Raw genomic sequence first — 17,394 nt, 5'->3', positions numbered from 1 at the left:
AAAAAAAAAAAAAAAAAAAAAAAACACCTAAAGTGAAGCAGGCAGAGAGGGCTGTGTCCAGAAAGTTCTCCAGAAACTATAACACCTTCAGGGCTGTCGCCCCCACCCTTTTCTCTCTAACTATTTTCTCTGGTGGACTTAGAAGTCCCTTCGGGATCCTGCTCCAAAACAGCATCCAGCACTGACTGCATCTAGATTGTGGCCCATCGTACCCTACAGATTGTGACAGCTGTGAAGTAGGCATCCCTAGTCATTTTGCTCTGTGTGTATGGTCAGGGGACCTCCAGCAGAAGTCCTCTAAAAGTATACCCTCTCTGGGAATTCTCTCTAATTAGGGAACAACTGCAGAGGAAGGCCCATGCCTCCCTCCCAACTAGATTCCCTCCCTTTCAAAACCCTGATGAGTAAAGCTAATTTCTGCCAATGGGAGTTATTCACGCCCAAGCTGTCTGACTGAGGCTTCAGTTGTTGTGGCTGTCACCTAAGTCCCTCTCCATCTATGTTTTGTGCACCTTGAAGTCCTCACGAAACAACAGGGTTGTAAGCCCGCCCCAGCTGTTACTGCTCTTAACAGCTCCTACCTTTTGGTACCTCCTTGGTTCTGGCCTCTGTGCCAGGCTTGGAGGCCTCACTGTCTTGTTTAATTTTCATAGCACTCTTTGGAGGTAAGTACTATGGTTATCCATAGTAACTGATGAGGAAACTGAGGCTGAAGAGTAACTTGCCCAGTTCGAAACAAGCAGAGTTGGCCTCCAAGTCGTGAGGGCCTCAAAACCAAATCTGTTTTTACCACAGCTTCTGCCTCCACCAGGCACACATCCTTCACCCCTCAAAACCTCAATTTCCCACTGTGCATGAGAAAGTGGGACCAGACAGCTCCACGAAAGCTCTCAGGGATCTGCCTCTCTGAGATCCAGCTGAGGCCTTCCTCCTAAGGGCTCAAGCTCAGATGTCCCTGGGAGACAGGAAGACTCTCTCCAGAGCAACACAAGCCAAATCACATGTTCAAATGTAGGCCCTTGGTACCCAAAGCCTCTTCTCAGACCGGGCAGTCTCTTTTGTACCAGTAAACACATCCTGAAAAATCCTTCTACTCTCTACCTACCCACCCCCACTTTTATGTTTTACCATTTCTCCAGGCCTTACCCTAAAACACAGCTTATAATCTTCCTCTCCCATAAAGCCTTCCCTGATCACCCTTGTCTGAGCTCTCTCTCTCCCCTTCCCCTAAACAACTGCCTCTGGCATGTACTGTCTGTGCCATCGATCTTGGGCTGTCTTGAGCTGACTGCCCTGTCCCTCTGGTTGGCTGCATCCCTTGAGGACAGGCCCTGTATCAAGAATATCCTTCTCAGGTGGTGCCTGTGGCTCCATGGATAGGGCACCGGCTCCATATACTTAGAGTGGCAGGTTTGAACCTCGTTCCGGCCAAACTGCAAAAAAAAAATAGCAGGGCATTATGGCGGGTACCTGTAGTCCCAGCTACTCAGGAGACTGAGGCAAAAGAATCGCCTACACCCAGGAGTTAGAGGTTGCTGTGAGCTGTGATGCCACAGCACTCTACCGAGGGCGACAAAATGAGACTCTGTCTCTAAAAAAAAAAAAAAGAATACCCTTCTGCTCCATTATTGCATTGCTCAATGTTGAATACTTAGTAGGCATTTGAGAATGAATAAACAAACTATTTAATGCTCTAAGAGCAGGGTTCTGTTTTCCTGGCACACTATAGAAACTTAATAAATGTTTGCTGAATAAACTAATGATAAGTGAGTGAAAGATTAAAAAATGAATGAATAAACTGAAGGAGACTAAAGAGTTGACTAGACTGTTCGACTAGGCTGACAAGCATCTTTCCTAGTGGTGTTCAGGAAAGTAGAATTTTCTGGCAACGTAGCCAGTCTGATAGAGCAAACCACAGAGCAGTCTGCTGCATCCAGCTCACTTCTAACTCGTGCTCTCACATGGACGGACATGAGACTCCAGGCTGGGGCCGACGAGAAGATTCTTCCTTACATGGTGGTTTCACAAGGACAGAGTGAGGTTACCCTCAGGACCCGTGGGTTAAATCCCAACTCAGGGAGCCAAAAAAGTCTTGCCTGTTTTCCCCCTAGAACTGGAAATGAAGCTCAACTGTCTTTCCTGAATTTGAGCCCAAAGTGAAGCAAAGAAAACAATGCTATTTTAGTACAGTCTAAGTGAGCTGGTTTAAAAATGGATCCACCAAATGCAGTGTGGGATCCTGGATTGGATCCTGGGACAAAGAAAAGACCTTAGTAGGAAAACTGGTGAAATGCTAATCAAGACTGCAGTATAGTTAATAGTGATATATCAGCATTGATGTCTTCATCTTAGCAAGCATACCAGAGTTACGAAGGTGTTAACATCAGGGAGACCAGGTGAAGGATATGCACGACTATCTGTACTATTTTAGCAAAGTTTCTGTAAATCTAACAGTATCCAAAATAAAAAGGTTGTCATTATTAAATTAAAAAAAAAAAAACACAGGTTGGGCAAAGCTGTTAGACACGCAGTTCACGTCTGCTGATCCTGGGGGGGTGAATTAATGTACGTCACCTACATGAGTTGCTTTCCAAATAGATGTTTCTACTGCGTAAGCAACATATTCAGAGCTTTACCAGATTTTCCATTATATGTCCTTCTACCTGAAAGTCCAAGGGATGGTTTGGGAAAATCTTTATCCATTTGGCTGGAGAGGTTTAAACATGTAAAACACAAGTTCTTTTAAATGAGTTGAAAGGTACTGATTCCTACATGGTGGTGGGAATTACAACAACCACCCGATAGTATTTTATTAAAAATCTGTTTTGTACCTGGTTTCTTGTACCCTCAATGAATCCCCAACAGTAAAAAAAAATCTGTTTTGTATTTTGTATTTGTCATGTCATTTGATCTCATTTTCTTAACCAATGTATAACTAATTACTTGGCCCATGGAGTTTAGCAAGAAAGTTGGCATGTTGCTTACAAAGCACCTTCTGAAATGATTAGAGAGGATGTAGAATGTAGAAATTTAGAGAAATCCTAGTCTTGGCTCTGTTGTATAAACCTGGGAAAATGATCTAAACTCTCTAAATCCCTGTTTCCTCATTTGTAAATGAGTATAAATATAGTATCTGCTGAATAGGCTTTGGAGGATTAAAGTAAATGAGGCACATAAAATACTTAGCACAGTACTTGGCACATTCTAAGTGCTTGGCAAATAGTTATTAGCATGACACTAGGATGGCATCTGAGCAGTCTACCTTTTTACAGAAAACACTGCCATCTTGGGCAGACATCTAATTCTGGAATAATTTTGGATTCTGAAAGTGTACCAAGTAGCCAGGACTGAAATCCAGGTTACATTTGGGCAACACATACATACACACGCACAGACACATGCACACGCATGCGCACAGACACATGCACAGACACATGCACAGACACATGCACGCAGACATACATACATACACAGACACATGCACACACATGCACAGACACATGCGCACACATGCACAGATACATGTGCACACATGCACGCACATCTACAGACATGCACATGCACACACAGGTGCACACACTTATGTGCATACATGCATACCTTGCACATGCACACACATACACATTCACATGTGTGCATGCACATGCACACACAGACATACCTGTAACAGGAATGGAAATTCTCATTCATGTCTTAAAGAACATCGGAGAGATGGCTTGGCGCCTGTGGCTCAAGCGGCTAAGGCGCCAGCCACATACACCTAAGGTGGCAGGTTCGAATCCCCAGCCCAGCCCGCCAAACAACAATGACGGCTGCAACCAAAAAATGGCCAGGCGTTGTGGCAGGCGCCTGTGGTCCCAGCTACTTGGGAGGCTGAGGCAGGAGACTCGCTTGAGCCCAGGAGTTGGAGGTTGCTGTGAGCGTGATGCCATGGCACTCTACCCAGGGGGATAGCTTGAGGCTCCGTCTCAAAAAAAAAAAAAAAAGAACATCAGAGAGAGTCCCAGCTCCAGTGATATTGTGAGCTGAGCTAAAGAGGAACCTCTCCAGCTTCAGGAACAAGAACAACAAAAAGCCCAATATAAATGAAATAGAAAACAAAATTGTAAGACATGGTTGGACTCATAAGAAAGAAAAGGAAGAAATGAAGAGGGGACTGAAAACCAGTGGCATGAGAAGGAAATCTGATGATATGGTGGCTGTGGGGACTGTTACCAGATCAGAAACTGTCAGGGACAGGGACTCTGGTTTTCAGCTGGGTGAAGTGAGACCTCTGCTTAAAGCCAGGACTGTCTAAGGCTGACAATTGAAAGGTACCAGTGGCTTGTGCCTCCCAGGGCTCTAGGTGAAAAAAAGAAAAAATCAAAAGAAAAAAAATTATAGAAAAAATCCATAAATAAAAGAATCTTTCCAAGATTCTTTTTTTAATCCAAAAAAACCCCCAAACAAAAAAACAAACAAAAAACCAGAAAAAAACCAAAGCTCTAAGCCTCCAGTACATGTAGTTTAGAGCTTGAACTAATATAACCTATAGAGTAATTAACATGAAAATTGGTCCCAAGTTAGTGCTAACCATGGGGTGCCTGGCTAGGTCCAAAGCAAACCAGCTGAAATGCGTTGTTTCACCCCCCAGGCTACACAGATGTCTCACAGAAAAACCAAGTCCTTGGTGAGTATAGTGATGTACATCAATAAATCTGTAGTCTAGCTACTGGGCAGGCTGAGGCAGGAGACTCATTAAAACCCAAGAGCTGGAGACCAGCCTGAGCAATATAGCAAGACCACATCTCTATAAAAAATTTTTCTTGGGCAATGCCTGTGGCTCAAAGCAGTAGGGCGCATGCCCCATATACCAAGGGTGGCAGGTGCCTGTAGTCCCAGCTGCTCAGGAGGCTGAGGCAAGAGAATCGCCTAAGCCCAGGAGTTGGAGGTTGCTGTGAGCTGTGTGATGCCACATCACTCTAACGAGGGCGATACAGTGAGACTCTGTCTCTTAAAAAAGAAACAAAAATTTTTTTTCTTCATAAAAAGAAAAAAAGGCTACGCTCAGTGGCTCACACTTGTAATCCTAGCATTCTAGGAGGCCAAGGTAAGGTGATTATTTAAGGCCAGGAGTTTGAGACCAGCCTGAACAAGAGTGAGACCCCATCTCTACAAAAAATAGAAAAATTAGCTGGGCATTGTGCTGGGCACCTATCGTCCCAGCTACTTGGGAAGCTGAGGCAAGAGGATTGCTTGAGTTCAGGAATTCAAAGTTGCAGTGAGCTATGATAATGCCACTGCACTCCAGTCTGGTTGACAAAGCAAGACTCTGTTTCAAAAACAAAACAAAACAAATAAATAAAAAGAAAAATGCCCTTGTGTTGACTCACTGCCATAGCTCAGTGGTTAAGGTGCCAGCCACATACACATCCTGCTAAACAACAATGACAACTACAACAAAAAAATAGTCGGGCGTTGTGGTGGGTGCTTGTAGTCCCAGCTACTTGGGAATCTGAGGCAAGAGAATTGCTTAAGCCCAAGAGTTTGAGGTTGCTGTGAGCTATGACACCATGGCACTGTACCCAGGGTGACATAGTTAGACTCTGTCTCAAAAAAAAAAAAAAATGCCCTTGTGTAGATGAGCCCACAATTACAATACTTAAAACATTAATCAGATCAGATTGTATTCTAGTCATCATTGTATGTTTGTTTTAACAAAGTTTAATTGGTTCTCTAAGACATTCTTGCATTTGGAAAGTACTGCTTTACCTATACTTTTCTATTTCAAGATAATTTTCTTTCCACTCACTCATCCATTCATTCAACATTTATTCATCAAAGACTCATTTTGTGATAATATTTCCCAGGCACTGTGCCAAGAACACGTCCATGATTTCTTTTGTCTCTCGCCATACTGTCCAAAGGGTGTTTTCCCAACCCCAAGTTACAGATAGGACAACTAAGGCTAAGGCAAGTCACTGGCCAGCCAAGGACCCACAGTGCTTGGTAGCAGACCTAGAATTCCAGCTCTGCCCTCTTCTTTCCTCTCCTTTCCTTCTTCACCCATCCTGGCAGCATCTCATTCCTCAACTGAGTGACCAAGGAAAGGAATTACCAAAGTCAGATTCTCATAGAGGTAGCCTTGTCTCTCTAAGGCCAGGCGCGGAGGCCCCAGTGGGGCTGCTGCCTGGAATACACCTGGAGCCAACTACCAGTGACAGTAACTTCAGCCATCCTGGCTCAGGGCCTCAGGGGGCCTTCCGTCACTGGGAAGGGAGGGGCTGTCTGAGGCAGCTCTGGACCCAGGTATGGGAGGCAGATCAAAATACTTGTAGCTTCCTCTTGAAACAGAGGTAATGGTTTGAAAAAGGTCAAAATGCATTATGAGTCATTTCTTCAAAACTGCCCCTTTTGGGAAATTAAAACCTACATTCCTGGTGGAGGCCAGTAATCAAAGTTGCAGGAACATGTTCTTTGCTGTTTGTTTTCTAACATCTTAAGCCACAGGAAACGACTCCACAAAATTGTCTGGACAAAGGTCATGAGATCATCTTCAGGTCAACAAAACCACCAACTATAATTGAACAGTAGCCAAAGCCATGACATGTGACACTGGTCACATAGACCTGAGCCTGACCACTGACTCCCTCCCCCTTTATAAAGCCCCTGTGTTTCTACTTAAAGACAGGATGGTGGCCTTTTGAGACCCTCATCTGCTGCCCTCTTCATTTGCTGGCAAATTAGTCAACTTCTCTTTCCCTTTCCTCCAACCACTTGACTTTGTTCTTCGTTCTCACTGATTCAGCCTGAGGACAAGTTCTGAACTTTTGGTAACACTGTCTCCTCAGGAGGAGTCCTCTGGGTCCTGCTGTGCCCACATTTGTGAGTCCAGGGCTCCTACTGCTCCTCTGGCCCTCTCTTTGCTTTGTAGCGTCCTTTTGAAGCCTGTTCCCTGTCTAGTAGGACAAACTGCCTTCCTTTCCAAGAACACAAGCGTGTTTCTGCTGCCGGAGAATGCACCAGCCTGCAGCTCATCCCTCAGAGTGACATCACTCCCTCTCCAGCTAATCCATCTCAGGGAGGTCCTCCCTGACCGACGCACCTGAAACTGCACCCTGGCATCATCCTCCCACCCTCCCCCAACTTTATTCTCTCCCTGGAGCACACATGCTGACATTTTCTATGTGCTTAGTTACCCATGGTTTGATTCCATCAAGGGAATGTCAGCTTCCCCAGGGCTACATCCAACTGTTTTCACTGCTAGGTCCCCAGGCCCCAGGGTGAGTACGTAGATGCAGGGCTATTTCAGCCTAATAACCAGCCAGAATCTGGGCCTCAACCTCTTTGTTTGCATCTTGAAGGAATTAGGCGCAAAGAGTGATTTTCAAACTTAAATAAAATTTTGGAAAGATTCCCACCTATAAGATGGACAATCATGGGGCTGCACAGTGAAGCTGGGCTTCAGGCAGGCCCTCCTGAAGGCCCTCCTGCTCTTCTTTCCCAGCCCAGAACCCTGGGGCTCCTTGGAACACGGTTTGGAAACTATTGGCCTAAGTGAGGTTCACCTCCAACTAGGCACTTTCCAAAATGAGGGAGTTGGACTGATCAACCTTCTTACTATAACATTCTAGTGTTATACATCATATCCTTAACTAGAGAAAATTATCTAAGAGCCAATTATCTAAGACCCAAAATGCAAATTACACGGTGTCACACTGGCCAATAGCTAGGAAATATCAGGAGTTTATCAAGTGGCTCTTGTTTTAAGGCAGTGCATGGGAGCTGTGAGACCCACATATCTCAGATTTCTCAAACAATCCAGTTGATTAAATGAGACACTGCATCTGAAACAATTAAGACCGTGCAACAGCAAGTGCTAGGGTAGGTGGACAGAGTCTACTGGCATAGTAGACATCTCAGAAAGAAGAGATCCAGTGGGGAGAAATGGATGGCGACTTGGGGGGAGGTGATCTCTCTGGAGAGGCGAGCAGAAGGTCACTCTTGGTTGGAGACACACTGTGGTGCACTGCCCAGGCTCCCTCCAGGACTGAGGCACTTGTGCCCGTGCTACCAGGAGGGCAGCTGCTGGTGATTCAGAGCAAACTCCCATCCCCCGTAACAGACTGGGCTTGACCTTGTGGTTATGGAGTCACAGTCTTGGTCTCAGGCAGGGGACAGGGTTTCTCCATCACCCTCATATCACAATTACTGATTATGATACTGGGCTACTTGTCCCCAGGATCCATTGTCTCCAGTTCTGATTCTCACCTTCTTCTTAAGTAACTGAATTTCCAACTTTTAGCTGGACAAGTGGCCACTGAAAATAAAAACTATTTCCCAGCCTTCCCCGCAGTCAGGTATGGCCATGGGACTAAATTCTGATCCATGGGATATGGCTTACAGGATGTATATCACCTCTAAGCCCTGCCCTCAAAGAGAAGAGGTATGCCCTCCCCTTTTCCCTTTCTGACTAGCCAGAGTGTAGATATGGTCGGGGAGGGAGGACCCTCTTGAACTACAGGAAAAGGTAACACCTTTCAACTGCCAACATCAGTTAACCTGTACTGTTCACCCCCCTCTGGAGGCATCACATGTCTCCACTGCATGGCTTTGTCATGTTGTCATGCCATGTCTTTGCTAGAAGCCTTGGTTCCTGTCCAACCTGTCCATACCTGTCCAACTTCCACTCACCTTTCAAGCACTAGCTCAGCTGCCACTTCCATGAGACCTTCCATGATTGGGGGTGTTCTCCCACTCCTTCCGCACTCCAGTGCTTTTTAATTTTCTAACATTAATTTTCTAAATGTCTTGCATTATAGCTATTTAGTGGCTGCCTTCAAGTAAGCTCCTTGTGGGCAAGACCAGAGTTCCATCTTGTATTATATCTTTGTATCCTCTGCAGAGCCTAGTATATGCTCAGTTAACATTTGTGGAAGGAAGGAAGGACTGGCTTGTCATGCAGTTTTTATGGGGAGAAGGGTGCCAAGTGATGGTTTATGCTTAAGTGGGGATGAGGTTTTAAGTCTGCCAAATCTCCATTCTCTGATAAGAAAAAATTACATTTTTCAAAATTATGTAAATGCAGCTTCGAGGCAAGTTTCCAACCCCACTTCCTACCAGATTGGAAATTCTAGATCCTCCACTGGTTGTCATGGAGACCACCTCTCCTAGGTGAATAAATGAATGAAGGAAGGTTTACTGCATCTCTAAGGAAAACCAGGTCCTGTGCTAAGTGCATTCACAAACATTTTCATGTGCCCCCAAATTGGCCCTATCAAAGGACTAAACTCATGTGCCAGAGAATGGACTTTCTGCTGCCTCAGCCTTCCCAAGAATAAAACATACAATCTAAGCTCAGGACAGAGAAGCCCAGACCAGGTCAAAAAGGGGATATGGCCTTGTGGAGAGAGGCCCTAGGCCACACGTTTGAGTTTTTTTTTTTTTTTTTTAGAACAAGAGAAAAGCCTCTTATCATACACAGACAGTGTGACTGTTTACATGAATTATATAATCTCCTGACAAGTTTTTAAAGCTATTAAGAATGTTGGCTGGGTACCCACACCTGTAAATCCCAGCACTCTGGGAGGCTGAGATGGGAGGATCACTTGAGACCAGGAGTTTGAGACTAACTAGAGCAACATAGTGAGACTCTATCTCTACGATAAATTTAAAAATTAGCTCAGTGTGGTGGCACGTGCCTGTAGTTCCAGCTTACTCAGGAGGCTGAGGCAGGAGGATCACTTGAGACCAGGAGCTTGAGGTTGCTTGACCTATGTTTATGCCATTGCACTCGCTCCTGGACAACAGAGCAAGACTCTGTCTCTATAAATACATACATAGATACACACACATACATGTACATATACATAGAATGTTCAACAAGATTGCTTAAATCAAGATCAATATGAAAAAAACCATCAAAGTTCTTTTATATCAGTGATAATCAATTAAATTAGAAAATGCCACAGATAAAGATCCCATTCCCCATAGCAACAAAAACTACAAAGCTCCCAGAAATGAATCTAATAAAAGACACAGAATCTTTTTTTTTTTTTTGAGACAGGGCCTCAAGCTGTTGCCCTGGGTAGAGTGCTGTGGTATCACAGTTTACAGCAACCTCCAAGTCCTGGGTTTAAGCCATTCTTTTGCCTCAGCCTCCCAAGTAGCCTGGGACTACAGAAGCCTGCCACAACACCCAGCTATTTTTTGGTTGCAGCTGTCATTGTTGTTTGGCAGGCCCAGGCTGGATTTGAACCCGCAGCTCAGGTGTATGTGGCTGGCGCCTTAGCCCCTTGAGCCATAGGCAATGAGCCACAAAATCTTTACTGAAGGATTTAAAAAGTCCAGGATAGAGAGATAAACTATATTTGTGAATGGAAAGATGTAATTTCAGTCAAAATCCCAACAGAGCTTTTCATACAGGGGTGAAAAGGGCCAGAAATAATAGAAGCGATATATGAAGAAAGGAGGAAGGGGAGGAGAGGGCTTGTCATGTGTAATGAACCCCTTATCGTAAGGCTATCATGATTAAAACAGCGGAATTTAGTGCAGAAATAGACAAAGCAGTCAAAGGAAAAGAGGACAGACTCCGAGAAGGGCTAATGGAAATTCAAGAACTTGAATATACTCATGAACTAAAATAAAATCTTAAACCCCCAACCAATTAAATGGGCCCACTCTTGGCCAAAGGGACCCTAGCAAAACTTTAAAGTTGAGTTGCAGGCTATGAGGAGAAGGGAAGTTAGAGGTGCCTCATTACACCCTCTCCCTTTTGACATTACTCTTCGTGACAATAAGATACTAAATTATGATCAGGTTTAAAGTCAAGCAAGACAAAACTTAAACCACACCTATAGACTATCAATATTTTATCTTAAGTTGAAACATTCCAAGTCTTTAGACAAAGCTTCATTTCTTTAACCAATTACAAATCAAAGAATCTTTTTTTTTGAGACAGAGTCTGATTTTGGCTCGGCGCCTGTGGCTCAAGCGGCTAAGGCGCCAGCCACATACACCTAAGGTGGCGGGTTCGAATCCAGCCCGGCCCGCCAAACAACAATGACGGCTGCAACCAAAAAAATGGCCAGGCGTTGTGGCGGGCGCCTATAGTCCCAGCTACTTGGGAGGCTGAGGCAGGAGACTCTCTTGAGCCCAGGAGTTGGAGGTTGCTGTGAGCATGATGCCATGGCACTCTACCCAGGGGGATAGCTTGAGGTTCCGTCTCAAAAAAAAAAAAGAGAGACAGAGTCTGATTTGATCACACTTAGTAGAGTGCTGTGGCATCATAGCTCACAGCAACCTCAAACTCTTGGGCTCAAGTGATTCTCTTGCCTCTGCCTCCTAAATAGCTGTGACTACAGGTACTGGCCATAATGCCTATTTTTTTGTTTTTTTTTTAAGAGACCAGGTTTCATTCTTGCTCACGCTGGCCTTAAACTCCTGAGCCAGGCAATCCACCCATCTCGACCTCCCAGAGTGCTAAAATTACCGGTGTAACCCACCATGCCAGGCCAAATCAAAGATGTTTAAAGAATCTTTAAACCCACCTATAACCCCCCTGCCCCATTTCTCTCTTTGTGAATGTATAAAACCAACTGTAACCTGGCTACCAAGGAAATATTTTCTCAGGATTTCTTGAGGCCATGTACTCCAAATCGCTCCATACTTGACTCAGAATAAATCTCTCTAGGTCAGTTTACAGAGTTTGGGGGGTTTTACCCATTAACATACCAGAGGCAGCATTTCAACTGAGTGTGGAGAGAGCTGTTTTAATTGGTTACCGTATGGCAAAACAATTTAAAAATTAGATCTCTACTTCAACCATCAACAAAATGAATTTCAGATGGGTTAACCTAACTATGAAAATTTAAAAACTTTGAAAGACAATGTAGAGGAAATCATCAAATAACATGCAAACAAAGATACTTGAAAACACATTTGGCCACATTTATGCCTGTAATCCCAGCACTTTGGAAGGCCAAAGTCGGAGGATCGCTTGAGGTCAGGAATTTGAGACCAGCCTGGGCAATATAGCAAGACTCTGTCTATACAACAAAATATGCAGAAAAAATAGCTGAGGATGGTGGTAGTCCTGTAGTCCTAGCTACTTGGGAGGCCAACGCAGGGGTCACGTGAGCCCAGGAGTTCGAAGCTACAGTGAGCTATGATCACACCACAGCATTCCAGCCTGTGCAACAGAGTAAGACTCTGTGTCAATAAACAAACAACTCAAAACAAACCAAAACCCCACAAACTGTAAGAGGGAAAGATGAATACATATGATCACATTATAGTTAAAATTTTCTGAATGTCAAAAGACATTGAAACAAAATAAAGAGACAAGCCATGGAGTGGGAAGTGATAGGTGCGGTTTCTTTGACAGACAAATGATAGGTGTATAGAATATATAAAGAATATCAACAAGTTTAAGAGCAAAGATAACTTGGTAGGAAAAAAATGAAAAAGGTGATGAGTAGGTAAGTTACAGAAGAGGAAATGAAGTGGTCGACAAACACACAGAGTCTTGCAACTTCACAGAATATGCAAATTAAGTAAAATAAACAAGATATAATTTCCCATTCATTAGATTGGCTTAGAACTTTCAAGTCTGACATTGTGGGGAAATTAGAGTGCCTTTTTTTGTGGCTATCAGATGAATTTTTTTTTTATTATTGTTTGGGATTCATTGAGGGTACAAAGAATTAGGTTACACTGATTACATTTGTAAGATAAAGTCCCTCTTATAATTATGCCCCACCCCAAATTAGAACTCTTAAATGTTGCTAGTAGTTAAATGATTATAGCCACTCTGGAGAGTACTTTATCAAAGTCCAGCAAAGGTATGTAATATGCATACTCTAGAATGATATACATTCCATGTGGGCACGGGAGACACAAACAAGACGTTCATTGCTGTATTATTTATAACAACAAAATATTGCTGTATCTTTAAATAAAATGGCTACCTGAACTGTGGTATAGTCTTAAGGGAAGCCTTAAAGAAAGTGGGATCTAGTTCTGGTTCTTTTTCTGCTTCTAACAGATGATGGAACTTGTGTGAAGTGACTTTTCTTTCTGGATGGAATGCTCTCTCCAAGTGAAACTCTGTCCTCTGTTTCAAAAAAAAAAAAAAAAGCTGGGCAGTGCCTGTGGCTCAAAGGAGTAGGGCGCTGGCCCCATATACCGGAGGTGGTGGGTTCAAACTCCGCCTGGCCAAAGACTGCAAAAAAAAAAAAGCCTCACCAAGATACTCTTGGTCTCATTCTCTCTCAGGTCACATGCTCAGGTGTGCACACTCCCCTGCTCAGAGAGACTTCCCTGACCCTGCTAACCAGACAACCAGGATCCCCTCCCCCACACTGCTTTGTCAAGCAGAGTAGTCTCTGTCCAGATGGGGTTCAAATCTAGCTTTACCAAATGCTTCTTGTATGACCTTGGGCAAATTATTTAAGCTTCCTGTGACTCAGTTTCCTCCTCTGTAAAGTGAGGACAATACTAGTCTTACCTGGGAGGACTGAATGAGATAATATGCCAAAGAGGGAGAATGGTGCCTGATATACAGGAAGCGCTAGTTCATGATAAATTGCACGGCAGCTTAAGTGAATGAGCAAGACTGGGTGATATGGCTAAGTCTCATAAACATGCCTCTGTGTGGACGGAGCAAGTCCCCCACCCATCTCACCCTTCCCTGAACTTGTGCCACCGTTACTGCCAGCCCACAGTCTAGTCCTGGATTATACCCCCCAGTTAGGAGTCCTTTCTACAGGTGTTAGTTCCCTTTCTCTGCTGTCTGTGACCACCACAGCCTGGCCAAGTAGGTTTTTAGTGAGCGAATCGAATTAATTGTAAAAGTCTTTAAATGCCAGAGGGTGAAGACATCAGTGAGTTGCTCAGAATGTGTATTTTACGAAGTTGGTTCAAAGCTAGGAGGAGAGTGAGGGTGATGGGGCAGATGAGCAAGGCAGGCACCTGGAAAGGGAGAGAGAATCCCTGAGCCAGGTACCCCCAGGGCAGGAGCTCTGCAACTCCAGGGCAGAGAGTGGGGGCTCTGCTTTCTGAAGAGTCCCAGAGTCTGTCAGGTGATGAGGCATTAACTGCTACATTCACAGAGGACTCTGCCTTTAAAAAGCTCTGGTCTGGGAGGATCGTTGTGGAGCCCTTAGCACTGGCTACATACAGGAGGGAGAGCAGGACTGGAGACAGTGGGGAGCGGAGGCTTTTGTTCCACTCCATATACTGTTACTCTACATACGCACTTCCACACTGTTTGATTTTGTCCAGTGAGAAAGAATTTGTTTTTTATTAATGTATTTCACAAGTAAAATTATTAAAAAGAAAAAAGGCAGTGGCTCATGCCTGTAATCCCAGCACTTTGGGAGGCTGAGGTTAGAGGATTGCTTGCTTGAGCTCTGGAGTTCAACACCAGCTTGAGCAAAAGCAAGACCCCGTCTCTACTAAAAATAGATAAATTAGTGGATGTCATGGTGGGTGCCTATAGTCCTAGCTACTTGGGAGGCAGGAAGATCATCTTAACCCAGGAGTTTGGGGTTGCTGTGAGCAAGGGTGAGCCATGGTACTCTGGCCTGGGCAATAGAGTGAGACTCTGTCTCAGAAGAAAAAGAAAAGAAAAGGAAAAGAAAGGAAAGAAAAAAAAGAAAAGAAAAGAAAATTACCTTGCACATAAGAGATACTGAGTGATGGCTTGGCGCTTGTGGCTCAAGCGGCTAAGGCGCCAGCCACATACACCTAAGGTGGCAGGTTCGAATCCCCAGCCCGGGCCCGCCAAACAACAATGATGGTTGCAACCAAAAAATGGCCAGGCGTTGTGGCGGGCGCCTGTAGTCCCAGCTACTTGGGAGGCTGAGGCAGGAGACTCGCTTGAGCCCAGGAGTTGGAGGTTGCTGTGAGCATGATGCCATGGCACTCTACCCAGGGGGATAGCTTGAGGCTCCGTCTCAAAAAAAAAAAAAAGAGATACTGAGTGAACAGATATTACTATTATTCTTTAAAACAGACCCCCTCCCCCAGCGTAGGGGTCCCCAGGCAGGAAGGCACCCTCCTTGTTCCAGGATAAGGCTGCAGCCACTTCCTCACACCACCGTGTAGCTGGCAAGAGAGCGAGTCTCATTGGCTCTACCTCCGAGCACATCCTGAATCCAACCCTTTCCCTCACCTAGTTCTTACCTGCCCTGTCCAACACACTCTGTTCAGAGTCAGGGATCCTGAAAACACAAATCAGATCTTTGACACATTCTGAGCACTTGCATGTGCCAAGTCCTATTCAGAGTAGGTCATTCGAGTTAGCTCAGTCAGTCCCTTAATACGGCTCCATTAGGATCTCCTGTTTGCAGATGGAGAAACTGATGTGCAGGAAGTCAAATAACCTGCCTCCAGGCCACACTGCGAAACAGCAGAGCTGGAAGCAACATGAGGGGCACATGCTCTCTGCTCCCTCCCTCCATTCCAGCGGCCTGTGCCCCCCATACACCCTCTGTCCTCTGCTCCACCACTCTCAGTATTTTCAGGAGGCCTGTTCTCTCACTTCATTAAGCTTGATTGTCACCTGCTCAGAAAGGCTTCCTTTACCATCCTTCTAAAATAGTCCCCACTTTGTTCCCTGACCCTTTCTTGCTGTAATGTTATTCATAGATCTTACCACTTCTTTTTTTTTTTTTTTTTTTTGCAGTTTTTGTCCAGGGCTGGGTTTGAACCCACCACCTTTGGCTTATGGGGCCAGCACCCTACTCACTGAGCCACAAATGCTGCCCATCTTACCACTTCTTGACATTACATTAGAAGTTTCCTTATTCCAATGTTTACTATCTTTTTTCTCTAGAATTTCTGCTCCACAGGGCAGGCACTTTGTCCTCAGTATTTGGAACAGAGCCTGGCACAGAACAAGACCTCAGTAAGTGAATAAATGCACCTCCTGACTTGGCACCCGTAGCTCAGTGACTAGGGCACCAGCCACATACACTGAGGCTCGCAGGTTGGCAAGTTCGAGCCTGACCCGGGCCTGCTGAACAACAATGACAACTGCAATAAAAAAAATAACTAGGTGTTGGGTGAGCACCTGTAGTCCCAACTACTTGGGAGGCTGAGGCAAGAGAATCACTGAAACCCAAGAGTTTGAGGTTGCTGTGAGCACACAGCACTCAACTGAGGGGGACATAATGAAACTTTGTCTCAATAAATAAATAAATAAACAAATGAATGCACCTCCACCCACCGCCTGTTGCTCCCTGGCCCAGGACAGTGCTTTTTCCTCTGGGTTCACAGCGAGTCCCCATCCTCCTCTCTGGGGACTCTGGACCAGCAGGGCAGAAGGTGAAGGTACACCTTCCATATTCTCTCCCCGCCTTCCTTCCCAGTTTCTCCTCCTGGGGGGACCCCTTCCTGCCTACTACTCCAGCCTCAGGGCTTTCATCTTTCCAGCCACCTGGAAGCTGGCTAACAAATCCAGGAGATGGGGATTTAAAGTGTCACGTCTCTCTAGGGTATTAGCCTTTTAAAAGAGCCCAGACCTGAGCAACTGCTATCCCCATTATATGACTATGCTGTGATGTGACTTCTGACACAGGATGTTTGGGGGAGATACTGCCCTTCCCTCTGGCAGGCCTTGGGAGATGGTGCATCTCACAGGAAAGGAAACTGAGGGAGAGGGATTCATGGGTCTGAGTTCACTGTGTGGGTCAGTGACTGGGACTAGGCAGACCCCAGCCTCCAGATGCCACTGTCCCCCTCTGCTTCTCTTCCTTTCCTGCCATCCATGCCTGGCTTTGTTCCCCAAAGTACCCCTAAGCCTCCTCCCTCAGGCTCTGCTTTGTGGAATCCTTCCAGAGTCTCCCCAGAAAAACAGAGCAAAGGCCTTACCCATTTCAATCCCACAGATGACCAAGGCTGCAATCACGGCACCTGCTGATGTCCCAGCGAAACGATGGGCCGTTTCCAGCATCCGGGGGGCCAGGTCCCGCAGGGCATCCACAGCCCCAGCCTGGTAGAAGGAGAGGAATCCACTGCCTGAGAAGGAGACGGAATGCGGGGTGTCGGGATCTCCCTTGAACACCTGTTCTTCCATCTCTCAGCCTCAGACCGTCCTTGGGAAGGAGGAACCACCATTCAGCACTTGCCCGGCTGGGCTTGAGCTGCTGCTGCCTGTCAGAACTCGCTGCCCAGCTTCCCTGCCAGCCAGAGCTTGGAATGGAGCAGCGTCTCTGCCCCGTCTGCTGGGGCAGAACAGGTGGTTCAGGCAGCCTCCTGGGCCAGCTCAGCTCCACCAGGAGGCAGCCCTGGAGGTCAGTAAGGGGCCCTGGGGCCCAGGACGAGATACACGAGGCCCCTCGGGTGTGAGATCAGGGTCCTGGTCCTGAGGGGCCCCCTCTGGCTTCATTGCTTGGCCAGATTCATCTCAGG

General features: G+C 45.6%; 1 protein-coding gene across 1 annotated transcript in view; it reads right to left on the bottom strand.

Moving 5' to 3' along the window:
• Positions 1-17,059, bottom strand: part of PNPLA1 (patatin like phospholipase domain containing 1) — a 42,916-nt gene extending 25,857 nt beyond the window's left edge. The window contains exon 1 of the mRNA XM_003789144.1: positions 16,855-17,059. Within this exon, the coding sequence (XP_003789192.1) occupies positions 16,855-17,059 (205 nt within the window). The remainder of the gene's footprint in view (positions 1-16,854) is intronic.
• Positions 17,060-17,394: the final 335 nt, after the last annotated feature.

The sequence above is a fragment of the Otolemur garnettii genome, unplaced genomic scaffold, assembly GCF_000181295.1.
Source record: "Otolemur garnettii isolate 467f Iridium unplaced genomic scaffold, OtoGar3 scaffold00031, whole genome shotgun sequence".
NCBI lineage: Eukaryota > Metazoa > Chordata > Mammalia > Primates > Galagidae > Otolemur > Otolemur garnettii.
This window is presented reverse-complemented; position numbering and strand designations above follow the sequence as displayed.